Below are 13712 nucleotides of genomic sequence, written 5' to 3'. Positions count from 1 at the left end.
CAAGATGCGCTCTCATTAAAAACACGAGGAACCTTTGAATATTAATGACTCTGCGGGGACCGAGCGGCCTCGGCGGGATTGTTTCTGGAGGAGGAGCGGAAAACTGGCAGCGTGTTTTTCCAGCGCGGCATCACATGTCTCTCGCCGCGGCCCCGCCGCCCAGGGAGACTCTCCACTTTGCCGGCTCATTCACCCCATCGATTTCCTTAATCAAAGGCTAATCGGATTTAGTCAAGAGTGCCGTTACATAAGCCCAAAAATGAATTGGATTCTGTCTGCAGGGGTGTGAGGGTGCTGCACAAAGGTTCAGAGGAATAATCCAGTAACACGTCTCGATTGATTTGTTGTAATAGCCACAAAAAAAAAAAATCCCAAAAAACAATAGAGCTCACACATGCCAGAGGTGGTGGGAAAACAGTAAACACACACACACACACACACACACACACACGGGCAGCAGGCAGCATGGGAAGCTTTAAAGCTTCCGTGTTAACTGTGTTATGACCCTGTGAGGGAAAAGAGATTGAAATTACGAGGCGCTCTGCCAGACCTGCCCGCCGCCGCCGCCGCCACCGAGGCTTTTTACTCCCTTTATATAACACACCATTGAAGTGGGCCTTTGAAAGTGGACAATGTTTTCCATCCAGCGGGCTGGGAATCAATACGATTTCAGAGTGTGAAGGAGCAGCGGTGGGTGTGGGGGGGAGGGGGTTGGGGGGAGGGGGTCTCAGCTGAGATCTTGCAGCCGCGCTTCAACTCCCCACTTCTTCCATTCTGAGATTGTTGATTTTTGGATGAAAGGAGGAAAAAAAAATGATCACCGGCTCAAAAAAAAAATCTGTATCTTCACCGCATCGCAGCAGCTGGTTTGTCCCGAACGTCTGCAGCTGGTCAGATGCTGAGCAGACTGGCTGAGCACAAATCAGCAGGCAGCATTTATAAAAACAGAGACCACACACCGTCGAAATGTTGTTGTGTTTTTTTTGTTTGTTTGTTTTTTTTCCTTTTAAACTTCGGCATTTGATTAAACGGCCCCTTGCACAGGTGCGATGCGACGCCGCACACTTTTATTGTTGCCACGGGCACTGTTTGTCTGTCTGACAACAGCGGCTGCACCAGCACACCCCCCCCCCCCAAAAAAAAAGGCATCTCACATATTGGCCATGAAAAGTTATGCTGCAACACAAAAATAAATAGTGTGAAATAATCCAGCGATTAAAAGAAAATCACCGTGACCTCAGCTCACAGCGCTCAGGAAGCCAAAGAGCAGAGCTGCAGAATGAAGTGGTTGCTGAATTGACTCCAGTCCTTTCTATTTTCTTCTTCTTTTTTTTTTTTTAAAAAGTGGCCTGATTGGCTGCTAACAGGCGGCTCTTCTCCTCTGCCCCCCCCCCCCCTGCAGGCTACATCGAGGAGGCGTGCATCATCCCCTGTCCCTCCGACTGTAAACTCAGCGAGTGGTCCAACTGGTCGCGCTGCAGCAAGTCCTGCGGCAGCGGCGTCAAGGTTCGCTCCAAGTGGCTGCGGGAGAAGCCCTACAACGGCGGCCGGCCGTGTCCCAAACTGGACCACATCAACCAGGTACCCGACCCGGTTCTGAAGTCCGGCCGTGTGTGACCTCATTGGTGAACGATGCTCCTGGCCAGAGCCAGACACATTGGACTGTGCGGGGCAGCAGGCGGCAGCAGGCGGCAGCAGGATCCATTATTAATGAATAATCAGCTCCAGTCTGCAGAGCTTTCCTTCACCTTCCCCTCATTATCGCTGCACTGGGCTTTTTTTTTTTTTCTTTTTTTTTCCCCGCTGAGCAGCGACAGCAGAGCGCGAGGCAAAGAGCTGCTATAAATGGATCCCATCCACCATGTTAATGTCCCAGCGTGCACCGCTGCACTGCACTGCCGCTAAAGGTTTCCATGATTTGCAGAAATTGAAATACTTTGTGGGCGTGAATTATTTTCCCCCCCTTGCAGATTAAGGTTGGGCTGATCTCACTGCTGTGTGTGCGTGCGTGCGTGCGCGCTTGTGTGAACCTTGTGGGTGCACACACACACACACACACACACACACACACTCACAGGTATTTGTGCCAGAGGCTTTACTGATGTTGTCCTCTGAAATGTTGCATTAATCATCAGCTCTGCACTGTATGAACAGTTGGCATGTGCTCATTAATCCGCGTGTCTCCTCTTTTATCCGCACCGCTGCTCGCCGGCTGTGACTCACCGCCACAGGCACAGGTAAGAGCCCTCTGCCCCCCCCCACCTTCCAACCTGCCCTGCCCTCCCTCCCTCCCTCCCTCCCTGCTTCCTCCGCCTTTGGTTGTTTGTAGTGCCGTCGTCGCACATGTAGGGTGTCAGCGGGTCGGTGACGGATAGACGGAGACGCTCGCTTGTTTCCTGGCTGCAGGTAAGCAGGGAAGAGCCCGGGTTTGATCCGTGCAGGTGTCTGTCAAACGGCTGCAGCTGCTGCAGCTTCTGCGAGGACGGCAGCTGATCCGGCCCGCAGAGTCACGAGCCAATCAGGCACAGTGTCGCTCGCTGACTGAGACTGCTCGGGAAGAGAAGTGGAGCCTCCGCTTCTCTTCCCGAGCAGTGGAACAATCTCTCTCTCTCTCTGAGAGGAACCTTGTTTGGAGAGTTGGTGGGTTTGTTGAGTTTGGTAGCTGGGTGCAGAATCAGCCTCACGGATGAGGCGGTGGGCGGAGCCTCCATGACCCGGCCGCCGTGTCGTCTGTCAGGTGTACGAGGTGGTGCCGTGCCAGAGCGACTGCAACCAGTACGTGTGGGTGGCCGAGCCGTGGAGCGTGTGGAAGGTCAGCAACGTGGACCTGAAGGAGAACTGCGGCGAAGGAGTCCAGACCCGCAAAGTCCGGTACGTCGCCGTCTGAAGACAAACCGTCCGGTCTGGAGGTCGGCTGATAGCCGATCAACATCTCAAACACTTTTAACTAAGTTTATGAGCGAATGAATCTTGGATCCAAAATGAATCAGGATCCGTTATTTACTTTCTTTCTTGAAAAATCCATCATTTCATTCATATGGTTGAGGAATGTGAAAGCAGCAGGACGTTAGCGCCATTTGCCAGATGATCTTGGTGGGGTGCGTCTCCTTTATTATAGAGTCATAACACAAGCGGTGTGATTAAAGTCAATTAGACGGCGCAATTAAACAGCGCATATCCTGGCCGGGCCGCCTTAAGTAAACACCGGAGTTGGGATTTCAGCGGCAGACAGGATATTAATATCCACAGCGACTTCCAATGTGAAATCATCTTGATTAAAAAACCTGTGGTGGACCTCGGCAGCGGGTTTGCAGCAGGTGAAATTATGGAAATAATTAGAGAGGCAGGCTCGTCAATTCCCATCTGCCTGCCGGAGTGGAAAAAGTTTTGGTTGAGTGGGAGAAAAATCCAATAAGTGGAGGAATGTACCCATTTAATCTGAGCAGGGCTGCTGCAACACAGAAATCAATAGATGCTGTAAACAGAGAGCTAAAGATGTTGTTTTCTGCATACATAGAGGGTTTGTTTCCTTTAGATAACAAATGGTGCCGTTCCAAGATTCCAACAAGAGCATTGATGGATTTTTAATATCAAAAGCAGAGAAAAAAAAAAACGTGGAGCAGCTTCGGTCCCGCAGGAGGCGGGTAGCGTTCCCCTGAGGGCGGTCTCACTCTCTGTCTGTCGACCAATCCGGCAGGTGCATGCTCAACACCATCGACGGGCCCTCGGAGTCGGTGGAGGACTACCTGTGCGACCCTGAGGAGATGCCGCTGGGCGCCAGGGAGAGCCGGCTGCCCTGTCCCGAGGACTGCGTGCTTAACGACTGGGGGACCTGGAGCCGCTGCAGCCTGGTGAGCCCGGAGCAGCAGCAGCAGGTGGAGGTGGAGGTGGAGGTGGAGGTGGAGGCGGAGGTGGAGGTGGAGGTGCAGCTGGAGGGTCGCAGCTCTACAGAAACACGCTGAGATTTATCTCCGTGTCCTCACCTCCGCCTGTCGGAACTGTTTTTCTCCCAGGCGCAAAGAATTGAAAGCGGAGCTGCGCTGTGTGGTCCCGAGCAGCGCATGCACCTCTGTCAACAGGTTCTTGTTGTTTTTTTCCTCTCCGCGTCCGCCAAAGCACAGGACGAGAAAAAAAAAAACTCGAGTCTCGTTCTAGATTTACTCTTTCTGACGGGCGTTGTACCGCCAGTCGGTCCCTTCAGCAGCGTCGGGGGGGAGGGGGGGGGAAATGACCCTAAAAGTCAAAATCGTGGTAAATCAGAAACAGCACAAACATAAAACATCTCATTAAACAGTCTCATGAAAGAAGCTACAAAATAATGTTACCTGGGAGAGAAGACCAGGAAGTGCAAAAGCCTCTGTGGTCCCGCCCCCTTCTTCACAACATCACACACAATAATGAAGAGAAACAGAAAATAAATCAATGCTCACCAAAAATGAAGTAAAAAGACACACAATGAAGAAGATAAATGCGTAATAAAAATGATCCCTATTTGTTCTGCAGAAGGCCCCTCTAGATGTTGCAGGAAGCTCCTGCTGGTCTCCTCGGAGCTCCTCCTCTGCCCAGCTGCTAATCACGGCCCATTCTCCCCCCAAAGTCCTCAACGCGCCATTTTACCACAATTCCACTGCGGAAGTGGAAGGCGGCGGTGGCACCAGCAGGGCCTCCGGCATGTTTTATTCATGCTGGCGAGTTATTCCAGCACGCTGTCATTTCCTCCACCCTCTCGCGGCTCCTCTCAGCAGGAGCAGCTGACCGCTGGGACCTGCTGCTTCGCCGTCCCGGCAGGACGCCTCCTCCAGAGCCGCTGTCACTTCCTGCTGCAGGGGGAGGAGGAGGAGGAGGAGGAGGAGGAGGAGGAGGAGTTTCTAAACTGAGAAAGGAGTGGCTGGAATTGTAGCTATTTTTAGAGAGAAGATAATAATACCAACAGTCTAACACGAGGAAGAGATGCACCTGTGACAGTTGGGTTTTTTGGTTGTTTATTTTAAGCACACTTTCTGTTTCGCAGCCCTGCACCAGGATCAATAGCCGCGTGCGGACGGCGTACATCCTGCGGCCGCCCAGCGTGGGGCGCCAGTGTCCAGAAACCAGCGACAAAGAGCCCTGCAGCCTGAACCTCAACTGCTTCAACTACTTCTACAACATCACAGGTGAGGGGGTGCGGGGGGTATTGAGAGGGAGAGGGGGGGGCAGCAGAATGTTTTGACTCTAACTGGACCAGCATAGCAAGCCTCTCTGGCGCCACCGGAGCTGCATGGGGGCATGTTAGGCTATGTTATATCAGTGGTTCTTAACTGCTGGGGTCTCTCCCATGAATAAAAACACCGGCCCACACTTTCTACCATGTCTAGTAAATAAATGATTTAAATTATTGAATTGAATTGTGTGTCCTGCATGATTAACGCCCCACATGTTCTGTATAGATATAGATATTCTATACTTTTAACCAAAAGAATCCCCGCAGGTGTGGTTAACTTGACATTTCGGTCCTAGACCTTTGTCAAGCAAACAAAAAAAAATAAAAAAATAAAAAAAGTTTTTTTTATTTTTTTATTTATTTTGCTTGGACAAAGGTCAAGAAAATAAAGGAAGCAAAGGTCTCCCGAAACGTTACATGAAAGATTCTGCAAGTTGGCCTCGTGTGCGGGAGTTCTTTTTGTTAGTTTGGACTTAATTGTCACCCTCCGACGCAGCAGCCATGAGAATAGATGTGCGAGTAGTTTTGCCTTCTTTGATAATCCCTTTTAAAAAAAAAAAGAAAAAAAAAAAAGAAAAAAGGAAAATGCCCACGAAGCCACGGCTCAATCAAAACAGCACCGCGACCCACCAGTTGAGAAACAATGTGCTATACTATGGTATGAATGGATCCGTTGCCTGAATTAGAAGATCCCCCCGTCAACAAAAAAGGAGACGATTATTTTTTTAAGTGGGATCATCTCCTCATGTCCCATCTTCATCAAACGGTCACAGAGGGAGAGCCTCTGAGCTCCAGGTGTGCAGTGAGCTCTTTGGCTGCTGCATTAGCATTTCAGAATAAGTCTATTTTTATTTGTCAAGAACAGCAGATACGTGAAAGTCAATTCTTAGTTTGCCTGGAATGGCGTTTCTGTGCAGCGCCAGCGGGCAGAAGAAGCGACTCAGTTTGTCAGCGGCACCTGAAGTCCTCCTGAGTCGAATCAATCACCGGCCGAGGCTTAATTACTTTTATTTTGTCGCCCCAAGGGCAACCACACACACACACACTCACACACACACACACACACACACAAACACACACGCGCCACCTGCGAGGTTTCGTCAAAGCTTTGGCCTCGGTAAGGAGCCTGTCACATGAGCTCAGGTCCTCTCTGCTCAGTCAGCAGAGACCCGGGTGGATTTTGGGAGCTTCACGGCCATCTGTTGGATCCAAACTCAGGACTCACTCTTTGCTTTTGGAGTGCTTCCTTTCTTTTTGCCTTTTTTTCTGGCCATTACTCAACTCCTGAGGGAAATATCCGTCTCTTCATCCGCCGAAGGCTTCACTCTGTCTCCCACACGTCCTCTCTGACTGTGCCTCTGTCTCACCCCCGCCGCCGTCCCTGGGTTTTTTTTTTGTTTTTTTTCCCCTTTAACCCGATGAAGCAAACAAGTTTTAATAACCGCGGCGGCTGAAACACAGTTTTATTCTGTCTCCGTCAGCATTAATGAGCTCGTGGAAAGATGTCTTCTGTACGAGTGAGCCCTGGCTGTGCGGTGTCTCACATGGATAACATCTCACTGTGACGCCTGGTCCCAGGCGGGAGCTTCCCACTCCGACTCCGACTCCGGCTATATGTGCATAATACAGGAGCAGAGACTATTACTGTGGCAAAGATGCCATTTCTCTGTGTGAACATTCCCACCGGCAGTCGCTCGCTCGCTCGCTGCCTCTCTCTCTCTCTCCTCACACACACTCTCTGCCTCCTTTTCAGTCCCCCAGAGGACGGAAAAGCCACAAAGCTCCGCAGCAGGAGGAGAAGGAACGATTCCAGCGACTCCAGACCGCAAACGAGCTCAATGCAGCTAAAAAAAAAAAAAATAGATTTAAAAAAAAAAAAGAAGGAAAAGTCTCTCATCCTCGTTGGCGGATGGCAGCGGATGAGTCTCCCTGTCGTTGTTGTTGTTGTTGTTGTTGTTACCGGAGCTCAGTTTATTCATTTTTTCATTCATTTTAGAACAGCAGCGTGCGCTCGCTCCATTTTTTGGTGTGTTTTTTTTTCACCCACCCCAATGCTCTGAGTCTGGAGGAAATTGTTGGTCGGTTCCGTCGCTGGGCTGGGTTTTTTTGTTGTTGTTGTTGTTGTTGTTGTTGTTGTTTTGTGAGAAGCTGCACACACCCGTTGATTTTTAAGTCACAGACATGGTCCTTTACTTCTGGTGATGGCAGTGCCCACTGGAGCCTGACCCCCAACACACTGCAAGGTTGTGGTGTTGTTGAGAATTCAGGTCATAAAAAAACCTAAACTGTCCAGTCTGCAGCATAGCAGGATGGTTAAAGTAGGATTGGATCGATCGCTGTCCAGTGGGTGAAAGGAAGAGTTAGCGCTGCATCAAGGGTTCAGCCGTGTCAGCGTGGACGCTGCAGTGGGGTCAGGTCGCAACCACGCACAACTTTTCCTTTGCGTTGGGTGGGAAGTCGCTTCCGACTGGCAGTGGAGGATTCCGATTCAGAGGGATCGTCCAATCACCCTCAGCCGTGGCCTTTTGCATTTCACAATGTTTTCCAGGGGCTCTCTTTCTGCGCGGACGTGTGAAATTCACCCTGAAGTTACTGTCAAACCTTTTCTGTCCGATTTCCGATTGCAAATTCACAAATTTTCAAAGTCAGATTAGTTTGTGCTTCTCCGGCGTTGCAGCCGTCGTGTCTCACACTTTGCTCCTCAGTTGGACTTCAGTCCTGCTCCCCTTCGGCCCGGTTCTTCCTGTTTCTCCTGGGAACCGCTGCAGGTCCTCTGCAACCCCTGATGAGACTCGTCGTGTGAGGCCTGCTGTGCAGAAGGACCTCCCATCCCATGATGTCTGCTGCGTCTCCGACGCGTGGCAGAGTTCTGGGACATTGAGGCCTGTTCCCGATCCTGCTGAGTCACCTCGGATCTCTGAGGGGGGGTGACGTGCATTAGCATGCATGGCGCATCATCTGTGTACTGTGTGATAGGTCGAGGGAAGGCCCGGGTTGGCGCTCCGCGTTCTGAATCAACTGATTATTTAGTGCCGAAATCCCGGAGTTTGTCTGCTTGCGCGCTGTTCAGCAGCGAAACCCCAAAGCTCAAAGCTCTTCCTTGGTGTCGGCGCTCAAAGAGCACGGCTGCTCCTCGCTGTCTGTCTGGGGTTTCAGTCGCGCTCAAGTGGCGAGGATTCCAGGCGGCGGTGCCGGTGTCAAGGAGGAGGGGGAGGAGGAGGAGGCGGTGGGCAAAGAGGAACAGGAGGAGGAGGAAGAGGGGGAGGAGGAGGAGGAGGAGGAGGAGGAGATACATCTAGTCGCAACTCCTCGTCTCTCCTCCTCCATCCAGTCAAAGTCACGACTCACAACTTTTCACCAGCTGCCTGCCACCTCTGAGTGAACCTGCGGCTGGGAAGCCGAGCAGCATTGACCTGCAGAAGACTGAAGAGGAAATCAGTCAGTCAGGCAGCCACTTGGTCTGTCAGGCAGTCAGTCAGTCAGTCAGTCAGTCAGTCAGTCAGGCAGTCAGTCAGTCAGTCAGGCAGCCACTGGTGTGAGGGACTGTCTGTCTGCAGTCACTGGAGAAAAAAAACACGTTCACGTTGGGCTTTGCAATCACGTGACATTTATGTGATTGAAGCAGTTTTCCACACATATTTCCATTGTACTGAAATTCCATTGAGGAAGGAAACAGATCTGTGATTCATCGACCTTCTTTCTCCTCTATTGAAGAAAATCCTATCGCAATGTTTGCTGAAAGATTTTAAAATCCTGCCACTGAAGTTCCATCTTGTGGTAGCTTATCTTTAACCCCCCCTCCCCTTCCCCCTCCCCCACCACCCCCACCACCCCCCACCCCCCGCTGCTGTGTCAACAAAGACCAGCCGCAAAAACAAACAGCGATGCTAGCAAAATGCTGGCTTTGACTGTCATCTCGAGCGACGCCCTCCAGGGATCAGTTTGTCACTTGGCTTCATCCACCAACCCCTGATCTGTCTGGAATCCTCAGTGCTGCTACTCTTCATCTGCAGGGAGCCGCTTTGTTTTGTAGCACAGAAACTAAAACATCTTGAGTTAAAATCAAATGAAAATTTCAACAAGAGTCTGGCATATATACATATATATATATATATTTGCAGTATTGGTTGTGAGTTCTTCCAGCCGTTGAAGGACAGTAAAGCAGCATGTGGAGGAGCTGCAGAGAGTCACTCAGGCCCAGCGGTGCAGCAGTTTGAACCGTGATCATGCTGTCCGTTGACTATGATCTCTGTCCTCCCTCCAGAGTGGAGCACCTGTCAGCTGAGCCCCAGCGCCGTGTGCGGCAGCGGCATCAAGACGCGGATGCTGGACTGCGTCCGCAGCGACGGCAAATCGGTGGACATGAAATTCTGTGAGGAGGTCAGTACCTAAACTCCGCCCCCCGTTCTTCATTTCTCTTTCCCTCCATCGACGCCTTCCTTCATTTCTTCCTAATGACTTCATCGCATCACTCTGTAAAATATTACGGCGCCCTCGCGGTACCGTTGGGCCTGGAGCAACAGGAAATATTCACACGCGGAGGCTTTGTCGCTGCTCCAGACCGCCTCCTTTTATTCACCCGTAATGGCTCTGCTGCTGCGGCGGCGGCGGCTGTAATTGCAGCCTGCAGGCTGCCGCTCAGCCGTCCCCGCAGCTATTTAACCCCCTGACCCCGCGCCGTCGTCCTCCTCCTCCTCCCTCCTCTCCTCAAGCTGTGCTCCACCAGAGCCGAGGCTCCTGGGAGCTGCGGCGCCACCTGGCTGTCGCACCGGGTGATTGGGCGCCGTCTGCCGCCAAATAACCGCGTCTGCTTCTCTTCTGTGTGTCGCAGCTGAGCCTGGAGAAGAGGTGGCAGATGAACATCTCCTGCACGGTGGAGTGTCCCGTCAACTGTCAGCTGTCAGAGTGGTCGTCCTGGTCCGAGTGTTCGCAGACGTGCGGGCTGGAGGGTGAGCTCGCCCGCCTGCGCCGCACCTGGGGGGGGTGGGGGCGTGGAGTCACTGGCAGGACAGTGGGAGCAGACACACGCACTGCTCTGCCTTCCAAAAGCAGCAGAATAGTAGAATAATGGTAGTAGAAGTAGAAAAGTAGAAAAAAAAAAAGCAACACTCGGTCCCCACAACCTGCAAATCATTAATGCAAATTCAAGCCAAGCCATGCAAAATGATTGAGATTTCACCACAATTAACATTGTGTGGCGATGCGAGAGTGCAAGTGTGACAAGCAGCACAGTTTGTCTCACGCAATTAAACCACAAAAGAGCCACATCACACACTTCCTGCGCAGGCTGGGAGGCGTTTTTGTCGAGAGTTGGGGGAAGAAAAAAAAAAAAAAACGAGCCGGCCGAGGCGACACGCAGGGTTCATCCAGGGTGAGCCGCAGCCTCGCCGCCGAACACGCTTCCTCCCGCTGCCTGCTTGTTGTTGCGGCGCTTCGCACAATTGATTGTGTCCCATTACATCTTCCTGCTCCTCGGGGCGGCACGCACAACCTTTGAAGAAGAGGCAGCGCGGCGCCGGCTGCTGTATCACAAGGAAGGAGATAAAAGTTTAAGAAAGGCTAAAGGAGCAGGAGGGGACCTCGTTTGATGTGTGCTCGCGTCGCACGCGTGCGTGCGTGCGTGCGTCTGCGCGTGTCAGATGTTCCCGGGGATACGAGGTCGTGCGCTGCTTTGTGCTTTGCAGCGCGTGTGTGGGACGATGCCTGATTTGTGTTTTTGTGTCGGGAACCGTGGTCGCTGGCTGGCACGAGGTAGGAGGAAGCAGAGCAGGGGAGCAGATTGGCAGCTGGGAGCTGTGGGAGTCAGAGTGGGAGGTTGAGCTGACGGGTTGCCAGGTTGGACACACACACACACACAGAGAGAGAGAGAGAGAGAGAGAGAGGTGTGAGAGCTTCATAACATCAGGCTATTTAATTAGCACACCCAGAGCCAGCCAGAACAATGTGTGCACACATCAGGAAACTTGCAGATATCTTTCAATACCAAAGTTTATTCACACAGCACGACTTTAACACAAATGACCTTTGGCCTCTCCAGAGGTCATTTGCTGCTTGGGTACCGTTGGTTAGCTCAACGACTAGTTGATGCTGCTTTCGTGAGGGCGACTTCATCCTGGGAAAACATCGTACAACAGTAAAACAGTGGAGCATCGTGATTGGATCAAACTTCAGATGAGGTTTCTACATGTATACAAGTACAAATGAAATATTTATTTATAAGTTTTTCTTTCCCCGCTGTGTGCATGCAATGAGTCGATATCTAAGGGGCCGGTGTTGGGGGGGGCGGGGTTAATCCCACCGGCCGCATCACTTCCTGTCCCCCCCCCCCCCCCCCTCCCTCCAGGGAAGATGTGGCGCCAGCGGACGGTGGTCCAGGCCTCCCGGGGCGACGGCCGGCCCTGCCCGCCTCAGATGGAGCAGTGGAAGCCCTGCCCGGTCCGGCCCTGCTACCGCTGGCAGTACGGCTCCTGGTCCGAGTGCCGCGTGGAGGTTTGTCAGGGGGGAAACCCCAGCCAAGCTGACCCATCCCGTCCCGTCTGGGGCCTTTACACACATGCACAACAAGTGAGCCAAGTCACATCAATCTGAGAGAGGGAAAACTTTTTTAAGGAGACACTCGGGTCCTCCCAGTGAGTCGCAGTGACAGAGGAGGAGTTTCACCTCCTCACAGAAACTGAAGCCGCACACATTTCCAGTGCAAGAGTTCAGAGATGTGCCTCAGAACACAGTCGCGACACCAATCACCTAATAATGACCTGCTAGTGTCTTTATTGACCGCAGTCAGCAGAAACACAGCGGCCCGCCTCTGCCGAGGTCGATACGCTGAGACTTTATGTCAGTTTCAGGTCGGCGGTGGCAAGGAAAAAAAAAAAAAAAAGTCGTAATAATGAAGCCTGTGGTATTGATGAACAACCTCATACAATCCCTCTCGGTGCATTTATTCAGTGAGATGGACGGTGGGAATCAATAGGAAAATCATTTTTAATGCAGAAGGCGGCTGGAAAAAAAAAAAAAAAAACTGAAACTTTTCTGCACGTCGCCCGGTCGGCTGTTATTGGCCGCAGCGCTTCACGACATCATCAGTGCTTTGCATGGCCCCATTCCATTCATGCAAATCATTTATTGGTCTATTAAAAGATGGAGAGGGAGGGAGGGAGGGAGGGAGAGGGAGGGCGGGCGGCTTCTCTAAATACATTTACTGTCACCCTGAGAGGAGCCATTACCCATGATGCACTGCTTCCAGCCCTCCTCCTCATTAGCTGTGATATAGTCAATAGTTTTAAACTGGAAGCCTGCAGTCTGCAGTCCTGGCAGGATGTTGTTGTTGATGTTGTGGGGTTTTTTGGGTTTTTTTTCACTGCAGTGGATGTTGCAGATTAATAAACGTCTTTGTTGGACATTTGAGAGGCGTAGTTAGAATATTTCTGTACTGACTGGCCAAAAATAGTGCAAAAAAACCAATCACATTTCAAATTGAATCTGTCAGACGCTGCGCAGCCACGTCGAATCATCACTGCAGATGTAAAGTTTCTAGTTTATTCGTATTTATTTATTTTATTTTGAAAAGTCACCGTGACGCTGCGCTGCTGACCGAGCTATAAATCATCGGTGTGACTCTGTCACAGCGGCTGCAGTGTTTGTGACTCCTCCCCCCCCACCCCCCTCTCTCGACAGAGCGTGGTGTGCGGCCACGGCACCCGCTACAGGAACCTGTCGTGCTTCGTGTCGGACGGCTCCAGCGGCGGCGAGAGCGGCGCGGTGGACGAGGAGCTGTGCGGCAGCCTGGAGCTGGCGGTGGACGGAGACAAGCAGATCCTGCTGAGCGAGGCCTGCACGCTGCCCTGCCCAGGTAATCAACCCGAACCCCACCCCCACCACCACCGCCACCACGCCGAGGTCGCTTTCATTCACTCCACCGCCTCTTCTGCATGAGCGGCCTCGCAAAGTCACTGCCGAGTTGTTTTGTTTACACAGAGCGCGGATGGAAAATGTCAAACCGCGAGCCGAGTCGATTGATAAAGTTGCAAAAACACAAAAAAAGTGCAAAGTCAGAGCTGAAGCTGTGGCTGCAATTTTACCCTCAGTGGTTGTAATGCTTTGTGTGACCAGATACTGAAAGGCACAAGAGGGCAAAAGGCCCAGGAAACACAGAAACATTGTTGCAAATGAAATGAAAAGGAGGCGCGTGCACACACACACACACACACAAACACACACACACACACACACACACACACACACACACACAGAAGAAGAAGACGGTGAACAATGACATGCAGCAGGTCCAATCACCATCGAAGCATTTTTGAAGGACCCGCACAATAAATGTTTGAAGAAACAGGAACAAAATATTAAACATATGTATGTATATATATATATATATATATATATATATACACATATATATCTCAGCTCTGCTCAGCCGAGACTCCGAGGTTCTGGACACGGGAACCACATTTGCGCCGCACAGCTCGTACAAGAGCTCCGTCTTCCTGTGCGAGTGAACTCTTTT

General features: G+C 51.5%; 1 protein-coding gene across 1 annotated transcript in view; it reads left to right on the top strand.

The window, feature by feature from the left end:
* LOC142881511 (thrombospondin type-1 domain-containing protein 7A-like) overlaps positions 1-13712 on the top strand; it is a 77582-nt gene that overhangs the window by 52664 nt on the left and 11206 nt on the right. Inside the window, exons 14-22 of the mRNA XM_076015832.1 lie at positions 1403-1581; positions 2232-2237; positions 2738-2871; positions 3698-3851; positions 5012-5153; positions 9465-9580; positions 10032-10149; positions 11544-11689; positions 12875-13049. Of these exons, the coding sequence (XP_075871947.1) occupies positions 1403-1581; positions 2232-2237; positions 2738-2871; positions 3698-3851; positions 5012-5153; positions 9465-9580; positions 10032-10149; positions 11544-11689; positions 12875-13049 (1170 nt within the window). The remainder of the gene's footprint in view (positions 1-1402; positions 1582-2231; positions 2238-2737; positions 2872-3697; positions 3852-5011; positions 5154-9464; positions 9581-10031; positions 10150-11543; positions 11690-12874; positions 13050-13712) is intronic.

Source organism: Nelusetta ayraudi, unplaced genomic scaffold (genome assembly GCF_046127955.1).
Source record: "Nelusetta ayraudi isolate G7.1 ecotype Tasmania unplaced genomic scaffold, CSIRO-AGI_Nayr_v1 ptg000198l, whole genome shotgun sequence".
Taxonomy (NCBI): Eukaryota; Metazoa; Chordata; class Actinopteri; order Tetraodontiformes; family Monacanthidae; genus Nelusetta; species Nelusetta ayraudi.
The sequence above is the reverse complement of the archived record's forward strand: the minus strand, read 5'-3'. Positions and strand labels throughout refer to the sequence as shown.